At 43.9% G+C, this 26072-nt stretch overlaps 1 protein-coding gene across 2 annotated transcripts in view; it reads right to left on the reverse strand.

The window, feature by feature from the left end:
- ca9 (carbonic anhydrase IX) overlaps nt 1–26072 on the reverse strand; it is a 123810-nt gene that overhangs the window by 64278 nt on the left and 33460 nt on the right. For both annotated transcript variants that reach the window (XM_068052344.1, XM_068052292.1), the window contains exons 2-3: nt 12928–12957; nt 7181–7348 (exon numbers count right to left, since the gene is read on the reverse strand). In XM_068052344.1, the coding sequence (XP_067908445.1) occupies nt 7181–7348; nt 12928–12957 (198 nt within the window). The remainder of the gene's footprint in view (nt 1–7180; nt 7349–12927; nt 12958–26072) is intronic.

The raw sequence follows: 26072 nt of genomic DNA on the forward strand, positions 1-26072 counted from the left end.
TGAGCCATATCAATGGTAGTGGACAGGAAATGTCAGTGCTTCTGGTGAGGAGCACCGCAGTTAGGGTATCCTGCTCCTGACTGCCACACAGGAGGGTCTGGAAAATCATTTTTGAGCAAAAGGTTCCTTCCATAAACACCTCCTTACCTACAATAGCAAATAAGTGAGTGTCACATTTGTTCAGAGTATGGATTTTCATCACAACCAAGAAATACAAATAGTAATGAAAATGGCTAATATATAGATTTCTGTTAGCTAATGTGAGCCGCATGGAAGATGGCAGGATCCCCAAAGACACATTGTACAGCGAGCTCGCCACTGGTATCAGACCCACCGGCCGTCCATGTCTCCGTTATAAAGACGTCTGCAAACGCGACATGAAATCGTGTGACATTGATCACAAGTCGTGGGAGTCAGTTGCCAGCATTCGCCAGAGCTGGCGGGCAGCCATAAAGACAGGGCTAAATTGTGGCGAGTCGAAGAGACTTAGTAGTTGGCAGGAAAAAAGACAGAGGCGCAAGGGGAGAGCCTACTGTGCAACAGCCCCAACAAACAAATTTCTCTGCAGCACCTGTGGAAGAGCCTGTCGCTCCAGAATTGGCCTTTATAGCCACTCCAGGCGCTGCTTCACAAACCACTGACCACCTCCAGGCGCGTATCCATTGTCTCTCGAGATAAGGAGGCCCAAAAGGAATGGTATCATGGCTATGGAGCAAAGGCGAGTAAATGAGGTTAAGGTGCAGATTAGTCATAATCTAATTGAATGGTGGAATAGGCTCGAGAGGCTGACTGACCTACTTCTATTCATATGTACCAATGAAATAAAAACTAAGTTACTGTGAAGCCTACCCTCTTTACCAAATACCTGTGGTGCAGTACTCACTGTTACTAAAACAGTCTGCTTAAATCAATCTGTTTAAATTCAGGAATTATATTTAGAACTTCCCTCCAAGGTGGAGTAATGATACAATCCTTCCAGAATTGCTACCGTTGTATATTTGCTAAATAAGCATTTCCTTAAATGTAGTGACATAGATTTTCTGAATGTGTTATCCCATCTCCGCCTTGTAATTTGAATAAATTTAGGTGAGAAATGTTCTCCTAGCCGATGCACTGGCTCCTGACATTTCTGAAACACCCCACTGGAAGTGATAGGGGTACGCACAATATGTCTGCCCATACATGCTGTGACAGAAACCACACCTGCCAAAATGAGACATATAAATCTTGTCATATGGAACATTATTTTTGAACTGTTACTGGATTTGAAATAACTTGTTTAAAAAGGCCACAACAGTGGCTGAAACCATGGCTGCACATTTGCATTCTAAAATACAGTTGCATGAAGAAGACAATGGGAGTGCTCCCTAATTCAATTAGCCAGACGGATTTTATCCATAGTGATGATCAACAGATGCTGAGAGTCATTGAGCCAGCATTCCACCGCAACCCCCTCCCACCACCACCGCCCCCCTCCCCACTCAGAGTGTCTGGGAAGCTTGAATTAATCCACAAATCTCACAGGCGAGGTTGCTCCAAACAAAGAGCTAGTCACATGACTAACCTGCTAGCCAATCTGGGGGTTTTTTGAATTGTGCCTGACTCAGAACAGTTTTGGAAGAGACTACAACTGAACTTCAAGAAGAGAGCATTCCTCTCTCTCTCTCTTGCAAAGTTCCAGTGGCCCACGGAAGTAACTTAAGCCTCAAGACAGAAGACCAGCGAAACAAGTTTAAAAGTGTGCACTGGGCCCCAACAAGAACTGCAAGCCCTAACTTCAATCAAAGACTTTACATCCAATCCAAAACCAGTAACTAAACCACAACTATTACTTCAAACCTTTCCCCTTCTTTCTCCTCCTCTATCTGTATTTGTGTGTGCGTGTATCGTGTATGCATGTTAGCGTGGTTGCATCGCGTATTTTTAGTAGTTTTAACAGAATTAGAATTACGATTAATAAACTTACAGCTTTCTTGTTTAAATCTGAGAAAACCTGTCTGGTTGATTTCTTTGCAATCACAATTAGAGAGCGGTGAGCAAGGATTCACTGAGCGGAAGCTAAAAACACGGTGTTTTAAAAATTAAACCCTGTTACGGCCAAACCAGGAAAAGGCTGAGAGGGAGCCCAAGACCCTTGCCTCAGCTGGTTGGAACAATGCCTATATAGTAATAGGAAGGGAAATAGGTCATGCAATATATTAACTGTAATTGTAACCGTAGCAATGATGAATAAAAGGTTCCCTGCTTGTCTCTGGTGTCCAGCATTGCTTTGGGGCAATTAAGCCACTCAGTTGTATCTAACCGCTATGAAGTCAATAAGGAATGAAACCAGACAGACTACCCGGCATCAACCTAGGCACCGAAAATGACAATGGCAAATCCAACACTGTTGACCCTGCAAAGCCCTCCTTACTAACATCTGGGGGCTTGTGCCAAAGTTGGGAGAGCTGCCCCACAGACTCAAGCAACAGCCTGACATAGTCATGCTCACCGAATCATACCTTACAATGTTTCAGACACCACCATCACCATCCCCGGGTATGTCGTGTCCCACGGGGAGGATAGTCCCAGCAGAGTGCCAAGGAAGGAGAGAAGGGCGGCACAGTGGCGCAGTGGTTAGCACCGCAGCCTCACAGCTCCAGTGACCCGGGTTCAATTCCGGGTACTGCCTGTGTGGAGTTTGCAAGTTCTCCCTGTGTCTGCGTGGGTTTCCTCCGGGTGCTCCGGTTTCCTCCCACAAACCAAAAGACTTGCAGGTTGGTAGGTAAATTGGCCATTATAAATTGCCCCTAGTATAGGTAGGCGGTAGGGAAATATAGGGACAGGTGGGGATGTGGTAGGAATATGGGATTAGTGTAGGATTAGTATAAATGGGTGGTTGATGGTCGGCACAGACTCGGTGGGCCGAAAGGCCTGTTTCAGTGCTGTATCTCTAAACTAAACTAAACTAAAGAGGTGGCGGCATAGTGGTATACAGTAGGGAGGGAGTTGCCCTGGGAGTTCTCAACATCGTCTCCGGATCCCATGAAGTCTCATGGCATCAGGTGAAACATGGGCAAGGGAACCTCTGTTGATTACTACCTACCGCACCCCCCGCTCCCCCACCACCCCTACCCCCCACCCCCTCAGCTGATGAATCAGTACTGCTCCATGTTGAACATCACTTGGAGGAAGCACTGAGGGTGGCAAGGGTACAGAATGTACTCTGGGTGGGAGACTTCAATGTCTGTTACTAAGAGTGGCTCAGAGCACCACTACTGACCCAGCTGGCCGAGTCCTAAAGCACATAGCTGCTAGACTGGGTCTGCAGCAGGTGGTGAGGGAACCACAAGAGGGACAAATATACTTGACCTCGTCCGCACCAATCTGCCTGCCGCAGATGCATTTGTCCATTGCAGTATTGGTGGGAGTGACGACTGCGCAGTCTTTGTGGAGACAAAGTCCCGTCTTCACATTGAGGATACCCTCCATCGTGTTGTGTGGCAATACCACTGTGCTAAATGGGATAGATTTCGAACAGATCTAGCAATGCAAAACTGAGCATCCATGAGGTGTGCCATCATGCTGTGGGCCATCAGCAGCAGCGGAATTGTACTCAACCACAATCTGTAACCTCATGGCCCAGCATATCCCACATTCTACCATTACCATCAAGCCGGGGGACCAACCCTGGTTCAATGAAGAGTGCAGGAGGGCATGCCAGGAGCAGCACCAGGCATACCTCAAAATGAGGTGACAACCGGGTGAAGCTACAACCCAAGACTACTTGCGTGCCAAACAGCGTAAGAGCATGTGATAGACAGGGTTAAGTGATCCCATATCCAACAGATCAGATCTAAGCTCTGCAGTCCTGTCACATCCAGTCGTGAATGGTGGTGGACAATTAAACAACTAACTGGAGGAGGTTGCTCCACGAATATCCCCATCCTCAATTATGGGGGAGCCCAGCACATCAGTGAAAAAGATAAGGCTGAAGCATTTGCAACAATCTTCAGCCAGAAGTGCCAAGTTGATGATCCATTTCAACCTCCTCCTCAAGTCCTCAGCATCATAGATGCCAGCCTTCAGCCAATTCGATTCACTCAGCGTGGTATCAAGAAACGACTGAAGACACTGGATACTGCAAAGGCTATGGGCCCTGACAACATTCCGGCAATAGTACTGAAGACCTGTGCTCCAGACCTTGCTGCGCCCCTAGCCAAGCTGTTCCAGTACAGCTATAACACTGGCATCTGCCCGGCAATATGGAAAATTATACACAAAAAGCAGGACAAATCCAACCTGGCCAATTACCGCCCCATCAGTCTACTCTCAATTATCAGTAAAGTGATGGAAGGTTGTCATCAACAGTGCTATCAAATGGCACTTACTGATTGTTGTAAAAACCCATCTGGTTCACTAATGTCCTTCAGGGAAGGAAATCTGTCATCCTCACTTGATCTGGCCTACATGTGACTCCAGACCCACAGGAATGTGGTTGACTCTTAAATGCCTATGAAGTGGCCTAGCAAGCCACTCAGTTCAAAGGCAATTAAGGATGGGCAACAAATGCTGTCCTAGCCAGCGACACCCACGTCCCATGAATGAATAAAAAAAAACCTGCTCACTGATGCTCAGTATGGGTTCTGACAGAGCCACTCAGCCCCTTACCTCATTACAGCCTTGGTTCAAACATGGACAAAAGAGTTGAACTCAAGAGGTGAGGTGAGAGTGACTGCCCTTGACATCAAGGCAGCATTTGACCGAGTATGGCATGAAGGAGCCCTAGCAAAACTGGAGTCAATGGGAATCAGGGGGAAAACAATCTGCTGGTTGGAGTCATACCTAGCACAAAGGAAAATGGTTGTGGTTGTTGGAGGTCAATCATCTCAGCTCCGGGACATCACTACAGGAGTTCCTCCAGGTAGTGTCCTAGGCCCGACCATCTTCAGCTGCTTCATCGATGACCTTCCTACAAACATAAGGTCAGAAGTGGCGATGTTCGCTGATGATTGCACAATGTTCAGCACCATTCACAACTCCTGAAGCAGCCCATGTAGAAATGCAGCAAGACCTGGTCATTGGACAATATCCAGGCTTAGTCTAATAAGTTGCAAGTAACATTTGCACCACACAAGTGCCAGGCAATGACCATCTCCAACAAGAGAAAATCTAACCATCTTCCCTTGACATTAAATGGCATTATGATTGCTGAATCCCCCACTATCACCATCCTGGGGGTTACCACTGACCAGAAACTGAACTGAATTAGCCATATAAATACCATGGCTACAAGAGCAAGTCAGAGACTCGGAATCCTGTGGTGAGTAACTCACCTCCTGACTCCCCATTGCCTATCCAACATCTACAAGACACAAGTCAGGAGTGTGATGGAATACTCTCCACTTGCCTGGATGGGTGCAGCTCCAACAACAGTCAAGAAGCTCGATACCATCTGGGACAAAGCAGCCCGCTTGATTGGCACCTCATCCACAAATATTTACTCCCTCCACCACCAACGCACAGTGGCAGTAATGTGTACCATCTACAAGATGCACTGCAGCAACACACCAAGGCTCCTTAGACAGCACCTTCCAAACCCTCAACCTCTACCACCTAGAAGGACAAGGGCAGCAGAGGCATGGGAACGTCAGCACATGCAAGTTCCCCTCCAAGCCACACACCATCCTGACTTGGAACTATATCACCGTTCCTTCACTGTTGCTGGATCAAAATCCTGGAACTCCCTTCCTAACAGCACTGTGGGTGTACCTACCTCACATGGACTGCAGCGGTTCAAGAAGGCAGCTCACCACCACCTTCTCAAAGTCAATTAGAGATGGGCAATAAATGCTGGCCTAGCCAGTGAAGCCCACATCCCATGAACGAACAAAAAATTTAAAAAGCCGATGTAGTCAAATACTTTTGAATTGGTTACATGAGTTCATGCACCAGACTGAAATTTTTCCATGTGTGAACCTATACTGAGGCTGGCAGCAACGCCATGCTGTGAAGGCCTTTGCAGCTTTCCATAGCTGTTTTCTACCCTCAATCCCAGGAAGGCTGCAAATATTATGTACATTGCCCCCAAGGCTGGAAAATCATCTGGAGTCTGAGCTACATCATTGTGGAGGCAAAACTCCTGCCATCTGAAATTCTGATAAAGCAGTATATCTGTGTTTGTAACCTGCTACTATTTCTTCTGAAAGTTACCTCAGATAACGTTCCAAATTTTATGATTCACACTGTTTTGACACTTTTTCACAGAAAAAAATTAAATGGTCTTAACTCCTAACAATGGCTTCCTTTGAGTTTCTTCAGCTCTTCTCTACCAATGAACACGGAAGGGAAGGACGTAAACAGAAAATTCTGGCCAATGTTGCTATTAATCATTTAAAAAATCTGGAATTCTAGGTGCAGATCTATACAGAAGCTGTGTCAGCTACCTTATTAGCCTCTTCAGCTGTGAGTTTGTTACAAAGGCAGGAAAAGATTGTGCGAGTGGGTGGAATGTACCTACCATTGTTTTTATTATAATCTAGATAAGCATAGACAGTTAGAGATGTGAGATCTGGGTGGTCAAATCTCTGGAGATTTTCCAAGACATCATCAATGCTGCTTCTGTCTGAAGTGTGAGGGACATGATTGAGCTTCACAAATACATGACCCTCACTATCCATGCTCTGATCTCATAGATGATTCCTGAGAATGAGATGGTTGTCCCATGACGAGAGATTGAGTAGAACGTGCCTGTATTCTTGGAAGTTTAGAAGAATGAAAGGTGATCCTATTGAAACTTCTCAGAGGTCTTGGCAGGGTGGATGCTGAGAAGCAGTTTCCCCTTGCTGGAGAGTCTAGAACTAGGGGCTAATAGTATCAGGATAAGGGTTGGCCATTTAGGACTGAGATGAGGAGAAATTTCATCATTCAGAGGGCTGTGAATCTCTACCCCAGAGGGTTGTGGATGCTCAGTAGTGGAGTATATTTAAGACTGAGATCGATAGACTTTTTGGACATTCGGGGAATTAAGGAATGTGGGTCTAGGGCAGGAAATTGGAGTTGAAGTAGAAGTTCAGCCATGATCCTATTGAATAGTGGAGCAGGCTTGAAGGGCCATATTGCCTACTCCAACTCTATTTCTTATGTTCTTATGATTAGTGAAATTGATATGCAAGGAAGAATACTACAATTTCACACATACCTGTGTGTCCATTATTAGTTAAAATAAGTTGTTCTGTTTCTGGTAGGTTGTATCCTTCAGGAGTGATTAAATGAAGGTTTTTGTTCAGCATGGTTTCTCTAGTGTTAATATTGATAGGAGACTGTAATTTCCCCTGACAAAGTCCATAGTCTTTGCTCCAGTCTTGATCTGAAGAAACAGAGCAAAAAACCTCCATTAGGATTTATTTACTGAACACAAATCACTGGAAGTACTGAATGTATATTATCACTATTATACGAATTTTTGGCAGGAATATTTTACATATGCTGTATGTGGTGACTTCATAGGGTAGAAATTCCAATTGGAAAAGTTTACATACAAGTGCTTACCACATTCTGACTACATTCCTGTTTACACAGCTATTAATCTATTTATAATAATTTCTACCCATATGAGCAATACTCTGGATTATTTTGAAATATATTGACAATCGACACATAGGATGACCATCCATTCTCCTGTCCAAGAGCCATTTATTATTAAAAACTCACATTTACTATATTACTTTAATAAACTGTGCTAAAATTACCCTTTTTAAAAATTGTTCTATTAATGTTAACATTAAGGTCTTTTATTTAATTTTGTCAATCTGCTGATTTTTTTCAAAGGAAGTATTTTTTTCTCCTACTTTATTCCTAGTTTTATTCCCCCACCCCACCGAAGGTGTTGACTGAACTGAAATATAGGGATAAAATTCCAACATGATGTTCCTTGGTGCACACCAGAAGAAAATATTGTCTATTATCCATCTGTCCATTAAAGTTAATGGATGGAAAATTGTAGGCAGGAACTGTATAATTTTGCAGAACATGCTCTTGGCAAACACTGACCAGCTGTTCAAAATGATTGCATTTGGTTTCCATGGGCACCAGTTGCCCTCTGGTACCTTGCCCAATTGACCATTCTTTACAGTGTATGTGATCCTAGTATCAACAGGCTATTTGACTATATATAGAGATCATCGCAGCTGAGCAAGTTCCCATCCTCATCTGATATCCACACCTCCAATCTTCCAATAAATCTTGCTGGATACAGATCAAGAACAGGATGATTTCCTCTCCCTAAACCAATTCAAATACATCTCAGCTGAGATCAGCTAACTCAGAAGTGATCATGGATCGAATCTGGGGCCTTTGTGGGCTCACTATTGAAAAGCACGCAAGGTGGAGTTGCCGTACTTGGCCAGTAGATATGACTAAACATGCCACAGAAAGCTAGAGCTTTTTTGAAGTGATGCAGGAAGCCTGTTTTGAGCCATTTAAGGTCTGTGCATATCTAATTAAACCTGGATTTGCTGTCAAGAGATACTTTCAACAATGTGCTAATTAATAATTACTGCAATGAACTTCTCTGGCAGTGTAAACTAGCATTTACAAGTGCAGAGTCTTATTCCTTTAGGTTTTAATTGTTGTTTGTTATTTTTAAAATGGGAAATTTATAATGAATACTTTTTAAACTTTACTTTTCATTTTTTTCTCTCTCTCCCTTAATCCAGTCTTTTGTTCCCTCTCTTTATTTTTCTTTCTGTACCTGATTTGTCATTAAATTCCCTCTCTCTAATTTAAACTTCCTTATCAGTCCTTGTGCTGTTTAATTCACAATCCTTCAGACTGATTGATTAAGGAGATACACATTGCTTGCCCTGTTCACTCAGACCCCAGATGCCCGGTTTTCTTCGCTGTGAGTTTTTAGCTCGCACTTTCAGCAACTTGCAACACAAAATATCATTGTGATTAAACGGGTAAGGGCGAGTCTAACACAGCTGCCATTAGATTCACTCCTACATCCTACTCCTACGCCCCTTCTATCTTTACCCTTTATATGTAAGTCCCAAAATGTGTTAATCAGACACATGGCGATACATAAAATAAAAACAGAAAGTGCTAGAAATATTCAGCAGGTCAGGCAGCATCTGTGGACAGAGAAGCAGAGTTAATGTTTCAGGTCTGTGACCTTTCATCACAATAGTTCTGATGATATTTCACATCAACAGTTAGCCTATTCAGGACATTGTCTCCTTATCTGCATTTGTGGATAAAAATCATTGCTGCTTCATCTTCCTCCCCACACCCTGGAGACTCCCCTCATGCTATCATGGTACGATAGGAAAATATGAACTCAGAACTTGGTCATGGAGACCAGCAATACTCAATCACCTGAAGCAGCAGCAGTAGCGGCAACAGGAGAAGATTGGAGCTAGGAGCAGTGGTCTGGGGAAGAGAGGAGAGTGCTAGCTTGAACTGAAGAGAGACAAAGAGGATGTCAGCATGGACTGAGGGCAAGGGGCAGAAGGGACGAAGGGGACAAAGAGCTGGATAAGTTCCTTATCACCACTCTTAGAAATGTCCCAAATGAATCAATTCTCTCTTGATATTTAAATTACCTCATAATTCTCACAGTTATTCCTATTGAAAATGAGGCCCGAAGATGTGATGTATGTACATCACATTGTGACTTCATCATGCACATTGCATACGTTGTTTTATGACAATTAAACATATACTTTGGTTCTGTCTTCACAAAGGAGGACACAAATAACCTCCCAGAAATGTTAGGGAACCAAGGGTCGAATGAAAGGGAGGAACTGAAGGAAATCAGTATTAGTAAAGAAATAGTGCTAGGGAAATTAATGGGGTTAAAGGCTGACAAATCTCCAGGGCCTGATAATCTACATCCCACAGTACTAAAGGAAGTGGCCCTGGAAATAGTGGATGCATTGGTGGTCATCTTCCAAAATTCTATAGACTCTGGAGCAGTTCCTACAGATTGGAGGGTGGCAAATGTAACCCCACTATTTAAAAAAGGAGGGAGAGAAAAAACAGGGAACTACAGGCCAGTTAACCTTACATCAGTAGTGGGGAAAATGCTAGAGTCTATTATAAAGGATGTGATAGCAGAACACCTGGAAAGCATAAGCGGGGTTGGGCAAAGTCCGCATGGGATTACGAAAGGGAAATAATGCTTAACAAATCTACTGGAATTTTTTGAGGATGTAACTAGTAGAATAAATAAGGGAGAACCAGTGGATGTGGTGTATTTGGATTTTCAGAAGGCTTTTGTTAAGATCCCACGTAAAAGGTTAGTGTACAAAATTAAAGCACATGGGATTGGGGGTAATATACTGGCATGGATTGAGAATTGGTTGACAGACAGGAAATAGAGAGTAGGAATAAATGGGTCTTTTTCCGGGTGGCAGGCAGTGACTACTGGGGTACCACAGGGATCAGTGCTTGAGCCCCAGCTATTCACAATATATATTAATGACTTGGGTGAGGGAACTAAATGTAATATTTCCAAGTTTGCAGATGACACAAAGCTGGGTGGGAATGTGAGCTGTGAGGAGGATGCAAAGAGGCTCCAATGTGATTTGGACAAGTTGGGTGAGTGGGCAAATGCATGGCAGATGTGAGGTTATCCACTTTGGTTGTAAAAACAGAAAGGCAGGTTATTATCTGAATGGTGATAGATTGGGAAAGGGGGAAGTGCAACGAGATCTGGGTGTCCTTGTACATCAGTCGCTGAAAGCAAGCATTCAGGTGCAGCAAGCAGTTAGGAAGGTGAATGGTATGTTGGCCTTCATTGCAAGAGGATTTGAGTACAGGAGCAAGGATATCTTACTGCAGTTATACAGGGCCTTGGTGAGACCACATCTGGAGTACTGTGTGCAGTTTTGGTCTCCTTATCTGAGGAAGGATGCTCTTTCCATGGAGGGAGTGCAAAGAAGATTTATTAGGCTGACTCCTGGGATGGCAGGGTTGATGTATGAGGAGAGATTGGATCGACTAGGCCTATATCACTAGTGTTTAGAAGAATGAGAGGGGATCTCATTAAAACCTATAAAATTCTAACAGGACTAGAGAGGCTAGATGCAGAGAGGATGTTCCCAATGGCTGGGGAGTCCCAAACCAAGGGTCACAGTCTCAGGATACGGGGTATGCCATTTAGAACCGAGATGAGGAGAAATTGCTTCACTCAGAGGGTGGTGAACTTGTGGAATTCTCTACCGCAGAAGGCAGTGGAGACCAAGTCATTAAATATATTCAAGAAGGAGATAGATGTATTTCTTAATGCCAAAGGGATCAAGGGATGTGGGGAGAAAGCGGGAACAGGGTACAGGAGACGATTGGCTATGATCTTTTTTGAATGACAGAGCAGGTCCAAAGGGCCAAATGGCCTACGTTTATTTATTTATTTATTTAGAGATACAGGCCCTTCGGCCCACCGAGTCTGTGCCGACCAAGAACCACCCATTTATACTAACCCTACAGTAATCCCATATTCCCTACCTACATTAGGGGCAATTTACAATGGCCAATTTACCTATCACCTGCAAGTCTTTGGCAGTGGGAGGAAACTAGAGCACCTGGCGAAAACCCACGCGGTCACAGGGAGAACTTGCAAACTCCGCACAGGCAGTACCCAGAATTGAACCCGGGTCGCTGGAGCTGTGAGGCTGCGGTGCTAACCACTGCGCCACCCCAAACTTCCTCTCCTAATTTCTATGTTTCTTTGACAGGTTGTACATTACACAAATGAGTGCAATAATGTCACAAATATGATACACACGCATCTTAGGTCCCAATTTTCAGCAGAAAAAGAATCAAATCATTTGCAGTTTAACAGTGGGAAATGTTTTAATGCCTCATGTGATTCTTCACCAGGGAGTCTTATAAACTAATCCAAGCTGAAAGTTAGGGAAAAGAGGACTTCCATGAAGTGAGAGAAGGAGCGAGATGGAAAGCAGCTGCATCACCATAATAACTGTATAAATAACATGAACATAAACTATCAACCTTTTTAGCAACAAAAGGAACTCGTGCACATCCATAATAAGTTGCAATTTCTCGGCATCAACTGAAGGAAAATCTCTGACATGTTTGGCATTGGCTTCAGTATAGACATGATGGAATGTTGGGTATACCTGCAACTTTAGTTATGACAAGGCCGCGTCACAGTGTATGTTCAGTGTAACCATGTTATAAGCTAATAGGTAACACTTATTTCTGTGATCTTGAGGCCTTTTCTCTGTCTAACACATCATGTACACCTGGCTCTGAGGTGCTAGAAAGAGGAGGCAGGTATGAAGATCTGATACTGAGAGTCTCTGTCCCCATTGCATTAATGTGTATTTCTAGGGGCACCAAGCAGCTTGGCCACCCCATGCCCGAAAAGCACTTTATCATACGCATAGAATTATTTTGATGTGAACTGTCATTCCATCAGGCACTGGCAACCTAGTTTGATTTTTGTTTCAAAACAAGCAAAGGTTTGGAGTATTGTATCGTTTTGGCACCTTTCTAAACTGGCCTTACACCAACTGTCATTGAAGTGAGAAAAGCAGAGTTGTGATGGCAATGACATACTTTCTTTTAAAAAATATATCTTGTCCATGACAATAAACAACATTTGAGACACAAAAGCAGGTTTAGCATGACAGAGTCTGCAATGGGAATTTCTTCATGCCACCATCATTGGCTATCATATCTTTGATGGATAGATGTGGGAACAGGATTTCGGACAATCGTGCACTGAGGTCACTGCTGGCCAATTGAGAGACAGCCCCGGAAGGAAATCCCTACATAGCTCTTTAGTGAGCAACTGTTTGCCCTGTTAATCACGGGACAGAATCAGCTCACGTCAAGCAAGCAGCTGCTGTCCATTAATCTTTGATGTTACTGTTAAGATCAACATCGAATTAGGTCGTGTACTCAAACAACGATTATTACCTTCATAATTCCAGTGGTCACCCACGTTACCTTAGAGGAGAAAACAGAAAAGAATCATTAATTTTATTGAAAAGTCAACAGCTGTTGCCGAGACCGATAACAACAGTTTTAAGATTAGTTATAAACAGCAAGTTTTTAAATGAAAACAGGAAGTGCTGGAAATACTCATCAGGTGTGGCAGCATCTGTGGAGAAAGAAACAGAGTTAACGTTTCAGGTCTGCGACCCTTCATCAGAACTGCAAAGGTTAGAAATGTGATAGGCTTTGAACAAGTGAAAGGAGGGAGGGGGCAAGAAGAACAAAAGGCAAAGTGTGTCGTAGGGCTGAGGGCAGGAGAGATTAAATGACAAAGATATCACGGAACAAAGCCAAATGGAGTGATAATAGTTGTAATAAAAGACAAAGCATTAGGTCAAAGAGAGTGTTAATGGTAGAATAATGAACAAATTTAAGACCCATGTTAAAAAATAAAATAAAATTTTTTTTTACAAAGGTAGTCATGCTCGGAATTTGTTGAACTCAATGCTAGGTCCAGAAGGCTGTAGTGTACCTAATTGGAAGATGACGTGCTGTTCCTTGAGCTTGCGGTGAACTTCACTGGAACACTGCAGCAGACCAAGGACAAAAATGTGGGCGTGGTGATTTAAAATGGTAAGTAACCGGAAGCTTAGAGTCACGCTTGCAGACTGAACAGAGCAAGTTTTTAAAACCCACTCAGCATTTAGTGGTGAAACTTGTCTGGGTGATAGTGCAAAACAATCCATAGTGAATCACAGGCCATTTTACACTCTGTCCACTTTTACAAGACGAAGTTCACCTTCTTAGACTTTTTGTCCATTACTGGAGTTCCATTGTGATAAATATCTGGGGCTTGAAAATAACCACTACTGAGTATGTGTAATTGCGGCTGATAATCATATGTCCAGAAATCGCTACTCGTTTTCTGTGATTTTGTTATAATTCTAATGGGGCAGAGAGTTGGAAAATGGAGGAGATTCACATCTGAGGGATTTCTGCTCCTTTTACACTGCTCAGAAATTTACACTAGAAAGACAAGCATTTCTGCCCTCCCCTCCTCCCACCTTTATTTATCATAGCAGCACCTTGGGGATGTTTCTGAGCTCATTTACAGGTTATCTAGTGAATTTTGCCAAAAGAACCCCTTATCTACAGCTTCTGAAAGCAGGCTTGGCTACCATGTAGTTTTACATTGAAGCCTAAAGTCCAAAAGGCAAAAAGTGATCAATCTCAGAAGGATCAATTGCTGCTGCACTGAGTTACTGCTGTCTCCATGGGGTGGACCTCCGCCATTGCACCACCACAGGTGTGGACTTCCAACCCTATTGTTTAAGTCTCTCTGTCCTTAGGGTCATGGAAGGAAGAAGTTCTGCTCTTCTGCGTCTCTAATGGTGCAATGGTACTGTGGGATTTTTTGCATTACAAAATTTACCCTACACTATTCAAGAAAAAAAATTGGATCAATGTTAGGACTATATTGCGGAGGCAGTGGTGTAGTGGTATTGTCACTGGACTAGTAATCCAGAGACCCAGGAGATTGTTCTGAGGATATGGGTTCGAATTCAACCACAGCAGAAGGTGGAATTTTAATTTAATTAATAAATCTGGAACTAAAAGCTTGTCTAATGATGGCCATTAAACCATTGTCAATTGTTGTAAAAACCCATCTGGTTCATTAATGTCCTTTAGGGAAGGAAGTATGCTGTCCTTACCTGGTCTGGCCTACATGTGACTCCAGACACACAGCAATGTGGTTGACTCTTAAATACCCTCTGAAATGGCCTAGCAAGCCACTCAGTTGTATCTAATCGCTACAAAGTCAATAAGGAATGAAACTGAATGGACCACCCAGCATTGACCTCGGCACCAGAAACGACAACGGCAAACACAGCCCTGTTGACCCTGCAAAGTCCTCCTTACTAACATCTGGGGACTTGTGCCAAAGTTGGGAGAGCTGTTCCACAGACTAGTAAAGCAACATCCTGACATAGTCATACTCATGGAATCATACCTTACAGACAATGTCCCAGACACTGCCATCATCATTCCTGGGTATAACCTGTTCCACCAGCAGGACAGACCCAGCAGAGGTGGTGGCACAGTGGTATACTGTCAGGAGGGAGTTGCCCTGGGAGTCCCTAACATCGACTCCGGACCCCATGAAGTCTTATGGCATCAAACATGGGCAAGGAAACCTCTTGCTGATTACCACCTATCTGCCTCCCCCCTCCTCAGCTGATGAATCAGTACTCCTCCATGTTGAGCAGCACTTGGAGGAAGCATTGAGAGTGGCAAGGGCACAGAATGTACTCTGAGTGGAAGACTTCAATATCCATCACCAAGAGTGGCTCGGTAGCACCACTACTGACTGAGTTGGCCGAGTCCTAAAGGACATAGCTGCTAGCCTGGGTCTGCGGCAGGTGATGAGGGAACCAACAAGAGGGAAAAATATACTTGACCTCATCCGCACCATTCTGCCTGCCGCAGATGCATCTGTCCATGACCGTATTTGTAGGAGTGACCACCGCACAGTCCTTGTGGAGACGAAGTCCCATCTTCACATTGAGGATACCCTCCATCGTGTTGTGTGGTAATATCACTGTGCTAAATAGGATCGATTTCGAACAGATCTAGCAATGCAAAACTGAGCATCCATGAGGCACTGTGGGCCATCAGCAGCAGCCGAATTGTACTCAACCACAATATGTGACCTTATGGCCTGGCATATCCCGCACTCTACCATTACCATCAAGCCGGGGGACCAAACCTGGTTCAATGAAGAGTGCAGGACGGCATGCCAGGAGCAGCACCAGGCATACATCAAAATGAGGTGTCAACTTGGTGAAGCTACCACCCAGGTCTACTTGCATACCAAACAAGGCAACAGCCTGTGATAGTGCTAAGCAATCCCACAACCAATGGATCAGATCTAAGCTGCGCAGTACTGCCACATCCAGTCGTGAATGGTGGTGGACAACTAAACAACTAACTGGTGGAGGTTGTTCCACAAATATCCCCATCCTCAATGATGGGGCAACCCAGGACATCAGTGCAAAAGATAAGGCTGAAGCATTTGCAACAAACTTCAGCCAGAAGTGCCAAGTGGATGATCCATCTCGACCTCCTCCTGAAGTCCCTAGCATCGCAGATGCCAGTTTTCAGCCAATTCGATTCACTCCGTGTGATATCAAGAAACGACTGAAGGCACTGGATATTGCAAAGGCTATGGGCCCTGACAACATTCCAGCAATAGTACTGAAGACCTGTGCTCCAGAACTTGCTGCATCACGAGCCAAGCTGTTCCAGTACAGCTACAATACTGGCATCTACCCGGTACAGTAAGAAATTAGGAAGGCAAATGGCATGTTGGCCTTTATTGCAAGGGGATTGGAGTACAAGAATAAAGAAGTCTTGTTCCAATTGTATGCGACTTTGGTGAGACCACACCTGACATACTGCGCACAGTTTTAGAGTCCGTATCTAAGGAGGGATGTATGTGTCTTGGAGGTGGTACAGCAAAGGTTGACTAGATTAGTTCCTGGGATGAGTGAGTTGACCTATGATGAGAGGCTGATTGAATTGAGCCTGTACTCTCTGGAGTTTAGAAGAATGAGAGGCGATCTAATTGCGACATCCAAGATTCTGAAGGGGTTTGACAGGGTAGACTCTGAGTGGTTGTTTCCCCTGGCTGGGGCACAGTCTCAGGATAAGGGGTTGATTATATAGGACTGAGATTAGGAGCAATTTCATCACTCAGAGGGTTGTGAATCTTGTGAATTCTCGACTCCGGAGGGTTGTGGATATTCCATCATTGATCACATTCAAGGCTGTGATAGACAGATTTTATATCTCTCAATCATGGAACATAGGGATAGGGCAGGAAAGTGTGCATGAGGCAGAAGATCAGCCGTGATTATGATGAATGGCGGAGCAGACTCGAGCGCTGAAAGGTCTACTCCTGCTCCTATTGCTTATGTTCTTATAAGCTGAAAGACCTGGATTGGAAAATGGGCCAATGTTTCTGTTCTGCCAAAACTCCGCTCACTTTACCATCTATTCTCTTTTCCAGTATCATTTCTGCTGGTCAAAACAGGCAGGAGCCTCTGTTATCGACGTGTGATCATCCTCACTCAATTTTCCAAATGTTGTCAGTCTAGGCAATTCTATATGCTCAAGCATTAAAAGGTAACTCTTTAAGTGCTTTGGGCCATCCTGAGGTCATGAAAAGTGCTATTTAAATGCAAGTCTTTTTTTTAAAACCTTGATCATTCCAAGCTTTTTTGTTTATAAAAATACATTCAAGGCACTTGAGCTCTCATAACTCCTCACGGAAACAGACCAGTGTACCAATATTGTGAACTCTGAGTCCTTGTTCTCAGCCCTTAGCGTGAGGTCCCCTGACTAAGAAAACACCAAAAACCAAAAAAGGCTATAGGGAATAAACACTGTGCATCTGGTCAGCAGAGAATCAATTGCAGAGCAGAGTGCCATCTGCAGAAAGCATACTTACAGCCAAGCTGCGACATGGGAACTTTCCTGCCTGAGGTCAGCAGGGTTATAACTACATTAACTGTTATTGTTGTGGCTCATTCTCAGCTGGCAATGCAACGTCAGGCACTATGAAACAGCTAGCATGGCCAGCGATTTCATCCCCTTTAAAACTAAGTACCATATCATGACTGACCCATCTTATCACTTTGCTGACTCGCCCAGGGTATGACAGGGTATATGCCTGACCGGATATAGGAGTAGACAGCATCACAGACAGAAAGAGAGAGAGAGAGAGAGAGAGAGAGAAAGCGAGCAGACAGCATCACAGAGAGAGAACAGAAAGCATCGCAGAGAGATTGAGAGCAGACAGCATCAGAGAGAGAGACAACAGATGGCATCAGAGAGAGACAGCAAACTGCATCACAAAGGGGGAAGAGAGATAGCAGAAAGCATCAGACAAAGAAAGACAGCAGACAGCATCACAGAGAGAGAGAACAGGCAGTAAGCCAGAGAGAGAGCAGACTGCGTAAGAGAGAGAGCAAACTGCATCATAGAGAGAGAGAGCAGACATAATGCCAGAGAGAGAGAGAACAGAAAGCATCGCAGAGAGATTGAGAGCAGACTGCACCAAAGAGAGAGACAACAGACAGCATCATGGAGAGAGCAGACAGCATCAGAGAAAGCAGACAGTGGCCAGAATTTTACCTTAGGATGGAGGCCCCGCCCACCAGCTTAAAAGTCAGGGGCGAGCTTGCTTCTGCCAAGCCTGGAAGCCACACAGAAATTTTGCATTGCCCAAGCCCTTAATTGGACGACGTTGGGGCTTCCACCCTTCTGAGGCAGGAAATCCCGCCTCCAAGAGCTGCTGGCCAGTCAGAGGGCCAACAGCTCCTCTGTCCCAGCAACACCACGAGGAACGGTGGCCACTGCTGGGATTGCACCCAAATAGGAACAACAAGATGGAAGAGGCCCCTGAATGGAGGCAAGTGTGTGGGGCCTTGCTGGGACAATTGGCAGGGCCCCGCGAGGTGGGGGGGGGGCGGTGGGGGTTCAATTGAGAGGGCAGGGGGAGGTGTTCCAATGGGGACGGCTTGTGCTGCTGGGGTAGCCACCTGTGGGGTGCAAGGTGCCTGATCAGGAGGGCCCCCACCCAGTCCGCAAGAAGGTTGCCAGGTTTAACTGGGTGGCCTCCCCAAGTGGTGACGTGCCCATCTACCAATGGTAAATACCAACGGCAGTGGGAGGAGGCCCTTAAATGGCAAATAATTGGCCACTTAAGGGCCTTAATTGGCCTGGGGCAGGCAGGCTATTTTCCACCTCCCCCGCCGCTGCTAAAATTGTAGTGAGAACGGGTAGGCGACGGGAATGGACTGTAAAATTCCAGCCAGCATCAGAGAGAGAGGGAAGCAGAGCAGACAGCATTACAAAGAACAGGCAATATAGTACAGTGAGAGTAGGGAGTATCAGAGAATAAGAGTAGACAGCAGAGGGCAAGGTTAGAGAGGGAGAGCAGCGAACAGCAGCAACAGCAGAGAGTGAGAGCAGTCTGTATCAGAGAGGGAGAGAGCAGACAGCATTGCAGAGAGCGCGAGAGCAGACATCATGCCAAAGGGAGAGTAGACGGCATCACAGAGAGAGAAAGCGAAAGAGAGCAGGGAGCGAAAGCGGACAGCAGAGAGTGAGAGCAGGCTGCGTCAGAGAGAGGGCAGACAGCATCATGAGACAGCAGACAACATCAGAAAGAGAGCAGGCAGTATTGCAGAGTGAGAGTAGGAAGTGTCATAGAGAATAACAGTAGACAGCAGAGCATGAGGGCAGAGAGGGACAGCAGAGATTTGGGAGGGAGTACAGAGAGCAAAAGCCCTCTGACTGCATCAGAATAAACAGACAGCATCACAGGGAGAGAGAGAGAGCAAACAACATCACAGAGAGAGAGAGAGCAGACAGCATCACAGATGGAGAGCAGACAGCATCAGAGAGAGAGAGCAGACAGCATTACAGACAGAGCAGGCAATATTGCAGAATGAGAATAGAAAGTGTTACAGAGAATAACAGTAGACAGCAGAATATGAGGGCAGAGAGGGAGCAGAGATTTGAGAGGGAAAGCAGGGAGCAAAAGCAGAGAGCAAAGAGCAGACAGCATCAGAGAAAATAGACAGCATCAGAGAGAGAGAGAGCAGACAGCATCACAGGGTGAGAGAACAGACAGCATCACACAGAGAGAGAGCAGACAGCATCACAGGGTGAGAGAGAGCAGACAGCATCACAGGGTGAGAGAACAGACAGCATCAGAGAGAGAGAGAGCAGACAGCATCACAGGGTGAGAGAACAGACAGCATCACACAGAGAGAGAGCAGACAGCATCACAGGGTGAGAGAGAGCAGACAGCATCATAGAGAAAGAGAGAGAGCAAGTAGACAGAATCACAGAGAGCAGGCAGTATCGCAGATTGAGAGTACGAAGTGTCACTGAGAATAAGAGTAGATAGCAGAAGGTGAGGGTAGAGAGGGAGAGCAGAGAGCAGGGTGTGAGAGCAGACAGCAGAGACTGAGAGTAGGCAGCATAAAATGAGATTCTCCTCTTACTATGTCTTTAGAGGTTATAGTTCTTCTTGTAGATTTACAAAAATCCAAATAAATGTTGGGAAATTTGTGGAAATCAGTTACACAGTAAGAGATGGGTAATTCAAATCTTCAAAAAAGTATTTTTTTTATTCATTCTTGGGAGGTGGACACCACTGGCAAGGCTGGCAATTATTGTCCAACACAAGTTTCCTTGGAAAGTTTGAAACAATATGATTGGGTTGCAAGGCACTTCCAAGGGAAGTTGAGAATTTGGGTTTTTATAACAATCCGTCAACTTCATGGTCACTTTGACTGATCTTTTCTGGATCTTTATTTCCAGATTTATTTTAACTGAATTCAAGTTCTTAAACTTCCATGCTGGGATTTGAACTCCCAACTTTGGATATTCAAATCCCACCATGGCAGCTTGAGAATTTGTGTTAAAAAAGTTAAAATAATGAGCACTCAAAGCAATTGCATCTTATAAATCGGCTTCCCTATGAAAACAGAATCTAGCAACCAAGCATTTATCCTGTGCTTACTTTGAAACTCAGATATATTTTTATTTTTGCCTCAAACTTCCTGCTCCAAGTCAGATGCCTGGATAAACTTCTACTGGTATATCTCATAAGAGACCAAAGAATTTATGTGGAATGTATGCAAACAGTTATTAAAAAAATTATGTTGAAGATTAAATACTATCATTTTCTTCAACTATGAACTAAAAACTAATACCATATGTCAGATATCAGATCCGAGAATGTGATATGTAGACTATGAAGCATCAAAGAATTCTGATAAGATCAAGAAATCATGAGAAGAAATTATGAACATTTTTCAGCATTATTTTGGAACACAAAGATCTGTTAGCATTGGCAACTTGAGAGATATGGGAACATACTGGGCAATTCATACAAACGTCATAAAGACTTTGCAAACTTGCACTCATGATGTGAAGCCTCGCATGCGGGGAGTACGGAGTTCACTATATCTTGCACACTTTACATCCATGAATTTTAATGAATGGAAAATGCAGGGTCCGCAGATTGCTATGCCAGGATTTACAATATGTATTTCATGCGTACAAAGCTCCATACTGGGAGTACAAATACATTAAATTGACCCTTATGAGTGAGCCTGCAGGGTTCTATCGTGTGAACCTAAGTGGATCAGATGGGAAAAATGATTGGTCACTTCTGTCTTAAACAGACTTCACTGTATTTTTTATTCTATGCATTTGTGCTTTTAATAGGAAAAAATTACAGTTAGAAAAAATAGGTTTGATATCTGCACGGATATCGTAAAATTCATAGAATTACAGAAATTACACCGCAGTAGGAGACCATTCAGCCCACCAGAGGGTAATGGTGTTAGATCTTCAACGGCTTTGCTTACCTTTTACGAGTATCCTTTTATATTTTGTCGAATAAAACATTATTGTCTCTGCCTTAACAGTCACTTCTCGTAAAACATTACATAGTTGAAATTGGTCTTTGCCAGTCACACAAAATGGGTGGCATTGTGTCACCAACCCCTTATACTCCCCGACTGATGGTCAGCGCCATTGACATCAATCCAACTGAATATCAAGCAGGATGTAGAACAGATGGCCGGTGCAATGCCAGCTGTTTCATGCCACAATCTAAGATGAACTTTTATCCCGCATGTTCTAATAACTGTGAAAAATTATTCTACCTACCATATATAAAAACAGAAAGTGCTGGAAATACTCAGCAGGTCTGGCAGCATCTGTGGAGAGAGAAACAGAGTTAATGTTAACTCTGCTTCTCTTTGCACAGATGCTGCCAGATCTGCTGAGTGCTTCTAGCACTTTGTTATTTATTTCATATTTCCATCATCCGCAGTATTTTGCTTTTATTTCTTTTATTCTACCTACCACTTTGTTCATCTAGTGATAATCCTGAGTTTATTGTTCCCTTCTTACTAAATTCACCAACCAATAGAAACAATCTAGCAGTACTTATTCTTTCAAAAAACTTACATTGGATTAATCATCACTGCACCAGCGAAAAATTAAGTGGACAAGCTCTGTTTCCCAAGATTTTCTTCCTAACTCTAACTTCTTATTCTGTGTATCATTCTAGCAAATATTTGCTGTATCCTTTCCTTGGTTCCAATATGTTTCTATAACGGGGTGACTATATCAGAGACCAATACTCCAACCGCAGCCGAGGCAATGTCTTGGACAAAACCCTTGTTTTTGAATTCCTATATATAAAATCCAGAATCCCATTTTGTTTTCAACCTGCACTCCGAACTTGTAACACTTGTGTTCTACTCAGTGAAGATTCCTCTACTGTGAACAATTTTACCACTTCTTCGAAGGAGACAGTTAAGGCAAAAGGATAGGAAGGGAAGGGAAGAGAGTAACAATCTGAGGATGGGGGGCCCTCTGCGAGTGAGCAGGATTTGGAGAGTGGTTGGAGGGTTAAGGGTGAAGTGAACATAGGAGTGGGAAATCTAGGGGTTAAGTTGGTGGTTCAAAGATGAAGAAGTAGAGGTAGTGATGGAAGTGAGGAAGTGGTAGGAAGGGAAGGAGGTAATGGGATGGTGAAGGAGCAAGATATGTGATGAGAATAAGGAGGTGGAGGAAATAGTGAGTAATTGGAAAAGGGAATGGGAAGAGATGGCAACTCCACATCCTGGATTTTTTACACACCTAGCTATCGGCAAGCTGTCTGTGAACAGTGCTTCAGCCTTTCTTGCTCACCAATCCCATGCAAATGAAGCCTGACCATTAAAATAGTCTCTCACTGAGGACATCATGCAAGCAGTACAATTGCTCCACTCACTCCTGCTCAATATTCACCAAAAGTTAATATTGACTACCATATTGTCAGATGTAATGTGTACAATACCACAGGAGATTGATCAGTATATTATTCAAATCAGTGTGTCGCATCTTCCATTGGAAAGTCTTATATAGAAACCTTCCTATGAAGATTTTCACTTAAAATGCATTTACGCCTTACCTGTTATGCTTCTTCCTAACCTTTGTCTGTGCCCCTGTAGGTAGCGTTCTTCTAAGAATTGCAGTAATAGTCTGAGCCCTGAGGTGCAACACTTGGACCTGTGACTGCTTTAAGCCGACCTGTTATTTCAGAGCCCAGTCACTGAGGAGCAATTTTCAAGACTATCACTGCCCACCATCTTTTCTCCTGTTGCAGATAAAAAAATTATGGGGGTCTGAGGAAACAATCTTTTGTTTTAGATGAATCTGAATAAATCTGAAATATGCAATGCTGAATTTATACCGTGAGAAATAATATTTCATTCACGATGGGATACAAAAATGTAGTGTTTTCCCAATGTGTGATTGAACTCAGCATTGACCCCATGCATCAGTCCCGACTTACATGAATGGTTGTGGGGAAGAGTCACGGGAAGAGAAGCATTACTTTGAATGGATCCAGTGCAAAGACATAGCATTTTATTTCATTTTATTTATTTAGCAGCAGCATCACTGCATGCCTTGTTCATGTTCATTCAGTTATTTTGTACAAACTGAAGAAATTCAGATATGTTTGACCACTTTATGGCAACATGCATAGGTTTATTAGCTGCCAAGTTCTGATACTTTCTAGTTCATTTTGGATCAGCATGTAGATTATGATGGACTGAGCAGATCAAAGCTCTGCAGTCCTACCATATCCAGTCATGAATGGTGGTGGATGATTGAACAACTAACGGGATGAGGAGGCTCCACAAACATCACCATTCTCAATGATGGCGGAGCCCTGCATGTCAGTGCAAAAGTCCAGGCAGAAACATTTGCAACCCTTTTCAGTCAGATCTGCCTATTGGATTCACTCCACGTGATATCAAGAAATGGCTGAAGGCACTATATACACCAAAGGCTCTGGACCCTGACATCATCCTGGCTGTAGTATTGAAGAATTGTGCTCCAGAACAAGCTGCAGCCCTAGCCAAGCTGTTGCAGTACAGCTAAAACACCTACATCTACTTGACAATGTGGAAAATCGCCCAGGTATATCCTGTCCAGAAAAAGCAGGACAAATCCAATTTGGCCAATTACCACCCTATCAGTCTACTCTCAAAGTGATGGAAGGGGTCGTCGACAGTGCTATCAAGCAGTACTTACTCAGCAATAACCTGCTCACCGATGCTCAGTTTGGGTTCCACCGGGGGCTGTCGACTCCACACCTCATTACAGTCTTGTTCCAAACATGGAAAAAAGAATGGAGTTTAATAGGTGAGGTGAGTGTGACTACCCTCGACATCAAGGCAGCATTTGACCGAGTGTGGCATCAAGGAGTCCTAGCAAAATTGAAGTCAATGGGAATCAGGGAAAAGCTCTCCACTGGTTGGAGTCATACTTAGCACAAAGGAAAATGGTTGTGGTTGTTAGATGTCAATCATCTCAGCTCCAGGACATCACTGCAGGAATTCCTCAGGGCAGTGTCCTAGGCCCAGCCATCTTCAGTTGCTTCATCAATGACCTTCCTTCAATCGGAAGGTCAAAAGTGAGGATGTTCGCTGATGATTGCATGGTGTTCAGTATCATTTGCGACTTCTCAGATCCTGAAGCATGCAGCGAGACCTGGACAACATTCAGGCTTGGGCCAATAATTGGCAAGTAACATTTATGTAGCATAATTCAGTACTGCAGTTGCCTACATGAGAACAATGACTGCACTTCAAAAATAATACATCAGCTGTGAAGCATCTGGAAATGTGATGGTGCACTATATAAACGCAAATTCTTTCTTTTGTGGTATTTTATCAAATGCCTTCTGAAAATCCATGTATGCAACAACCATCTTTTCCTTTTTGGCCACGTTGTCTCGAGAGACAATGGATAAGCGCCTAGAGGTGGTCAGTGATTTGTGGAGCAGCGCCTGGAGTGGCTATAAAGTGACAGAATTTTCCACAGGTGCTGCAGATAAAATTGGTTGTCGGGGCTGTTACACAGTTGTCTCTCTCCTTACACTTCTGTCTTTTTTCCTGCCAACTGCTAAGTCTCTTTTACTCGCCTCTCTTCAGCCCCGCCTTTCTTGCTGTCCGCCAGCTCTGATGATCACTGGCAACTGACTCCCACGGCTTGTGGTCAATGTCGCAGGATTTCATGTCGCATTTGCAAACGTCTTTAAAGCGGAGACATGGATGGCTGGTGGGTCTGATACCAGTGACAAGCTCACTGTACAATGTGTCCTTGGGGATCCTGCCATCTTCCATGTGACTCACATGGCCAAGCCATCTCAAGCGCCGCTGGCTCAGTAGGGCGTACATGCTGGGGATGTTGGCTGCCTTGAGGACTTCTGCACGGTCCTGCCACCTGATGCCAAGGATTCTCTGGAAGCAGCGGAGATGGAATGCGTTGAGACATCGCTTTTGGCTAACATACATTGTCCAGGCCTCGCTGCCATAGAGCAAGGTACTGAGGACACAGGCTTGAAACACTTGGACTTTTGTGTTCCTTGTCAGTGCGCCATTTGCATCAACTGCCACATTCCCTTTATATACACAATCTGCTCCTCAAAAATGCAGCCAAACGATTTGATTTTCCATTGGGGTTCCAACTGTACTCTTCAGGTGAAGTATAATTAAAGGGCATTTACATGGGATTGCCGAGCAATGAAGGATAATTGGGCTAGAGCATGCAGTGTAACTTGATCTCCATTTTAAAGTCTTACATTCTGTCTTTAGTTTTATATTACCATCAAAATTCTTATAACTACACCAATATTGGAAACTGCTTAGGTAAACTTAACCACATTGAAATTACACAATCCTGCCATTTGTAATGCTGCAGCAGTTCCACTGGGGGAGGATTTGGATTTAAAGATTTATAATGGGAACAGTTGAAAGAAACTAATATTTTTAATATATATTTAGTTGACCTCCCATGTTGTTGTATATGGGGAGTCAAGACCGACTGTAGTTTTTAGGTGAACCAGGATTAGAAGCTAGTCGATAATTAAACCAAGTCACATAGAAGTAATTCAGACTTTCAATAAAACATATTTATAAACAGTATTAAACCTGAATTTTATACCTAATTCATTTTCTTCTACAAAATGGAGGAGTATG

Source organism: Heterodontus francisci, chromosome 1 (genome assembly GCF_036365525.1).
Source record: "Heterodontus francisci isolate sHetFra1 chromosome 1, sHetFra1.hap1, whole genome shotgun sequence".
Classification (NCBI taxonomy): domain Eukaryota; kingdom Metazoa; phylum Chordata; class Chondrichthyes; order Heterodontiformes; family Heterodontidae; genus Heterodontus; species Heterodontus francisci.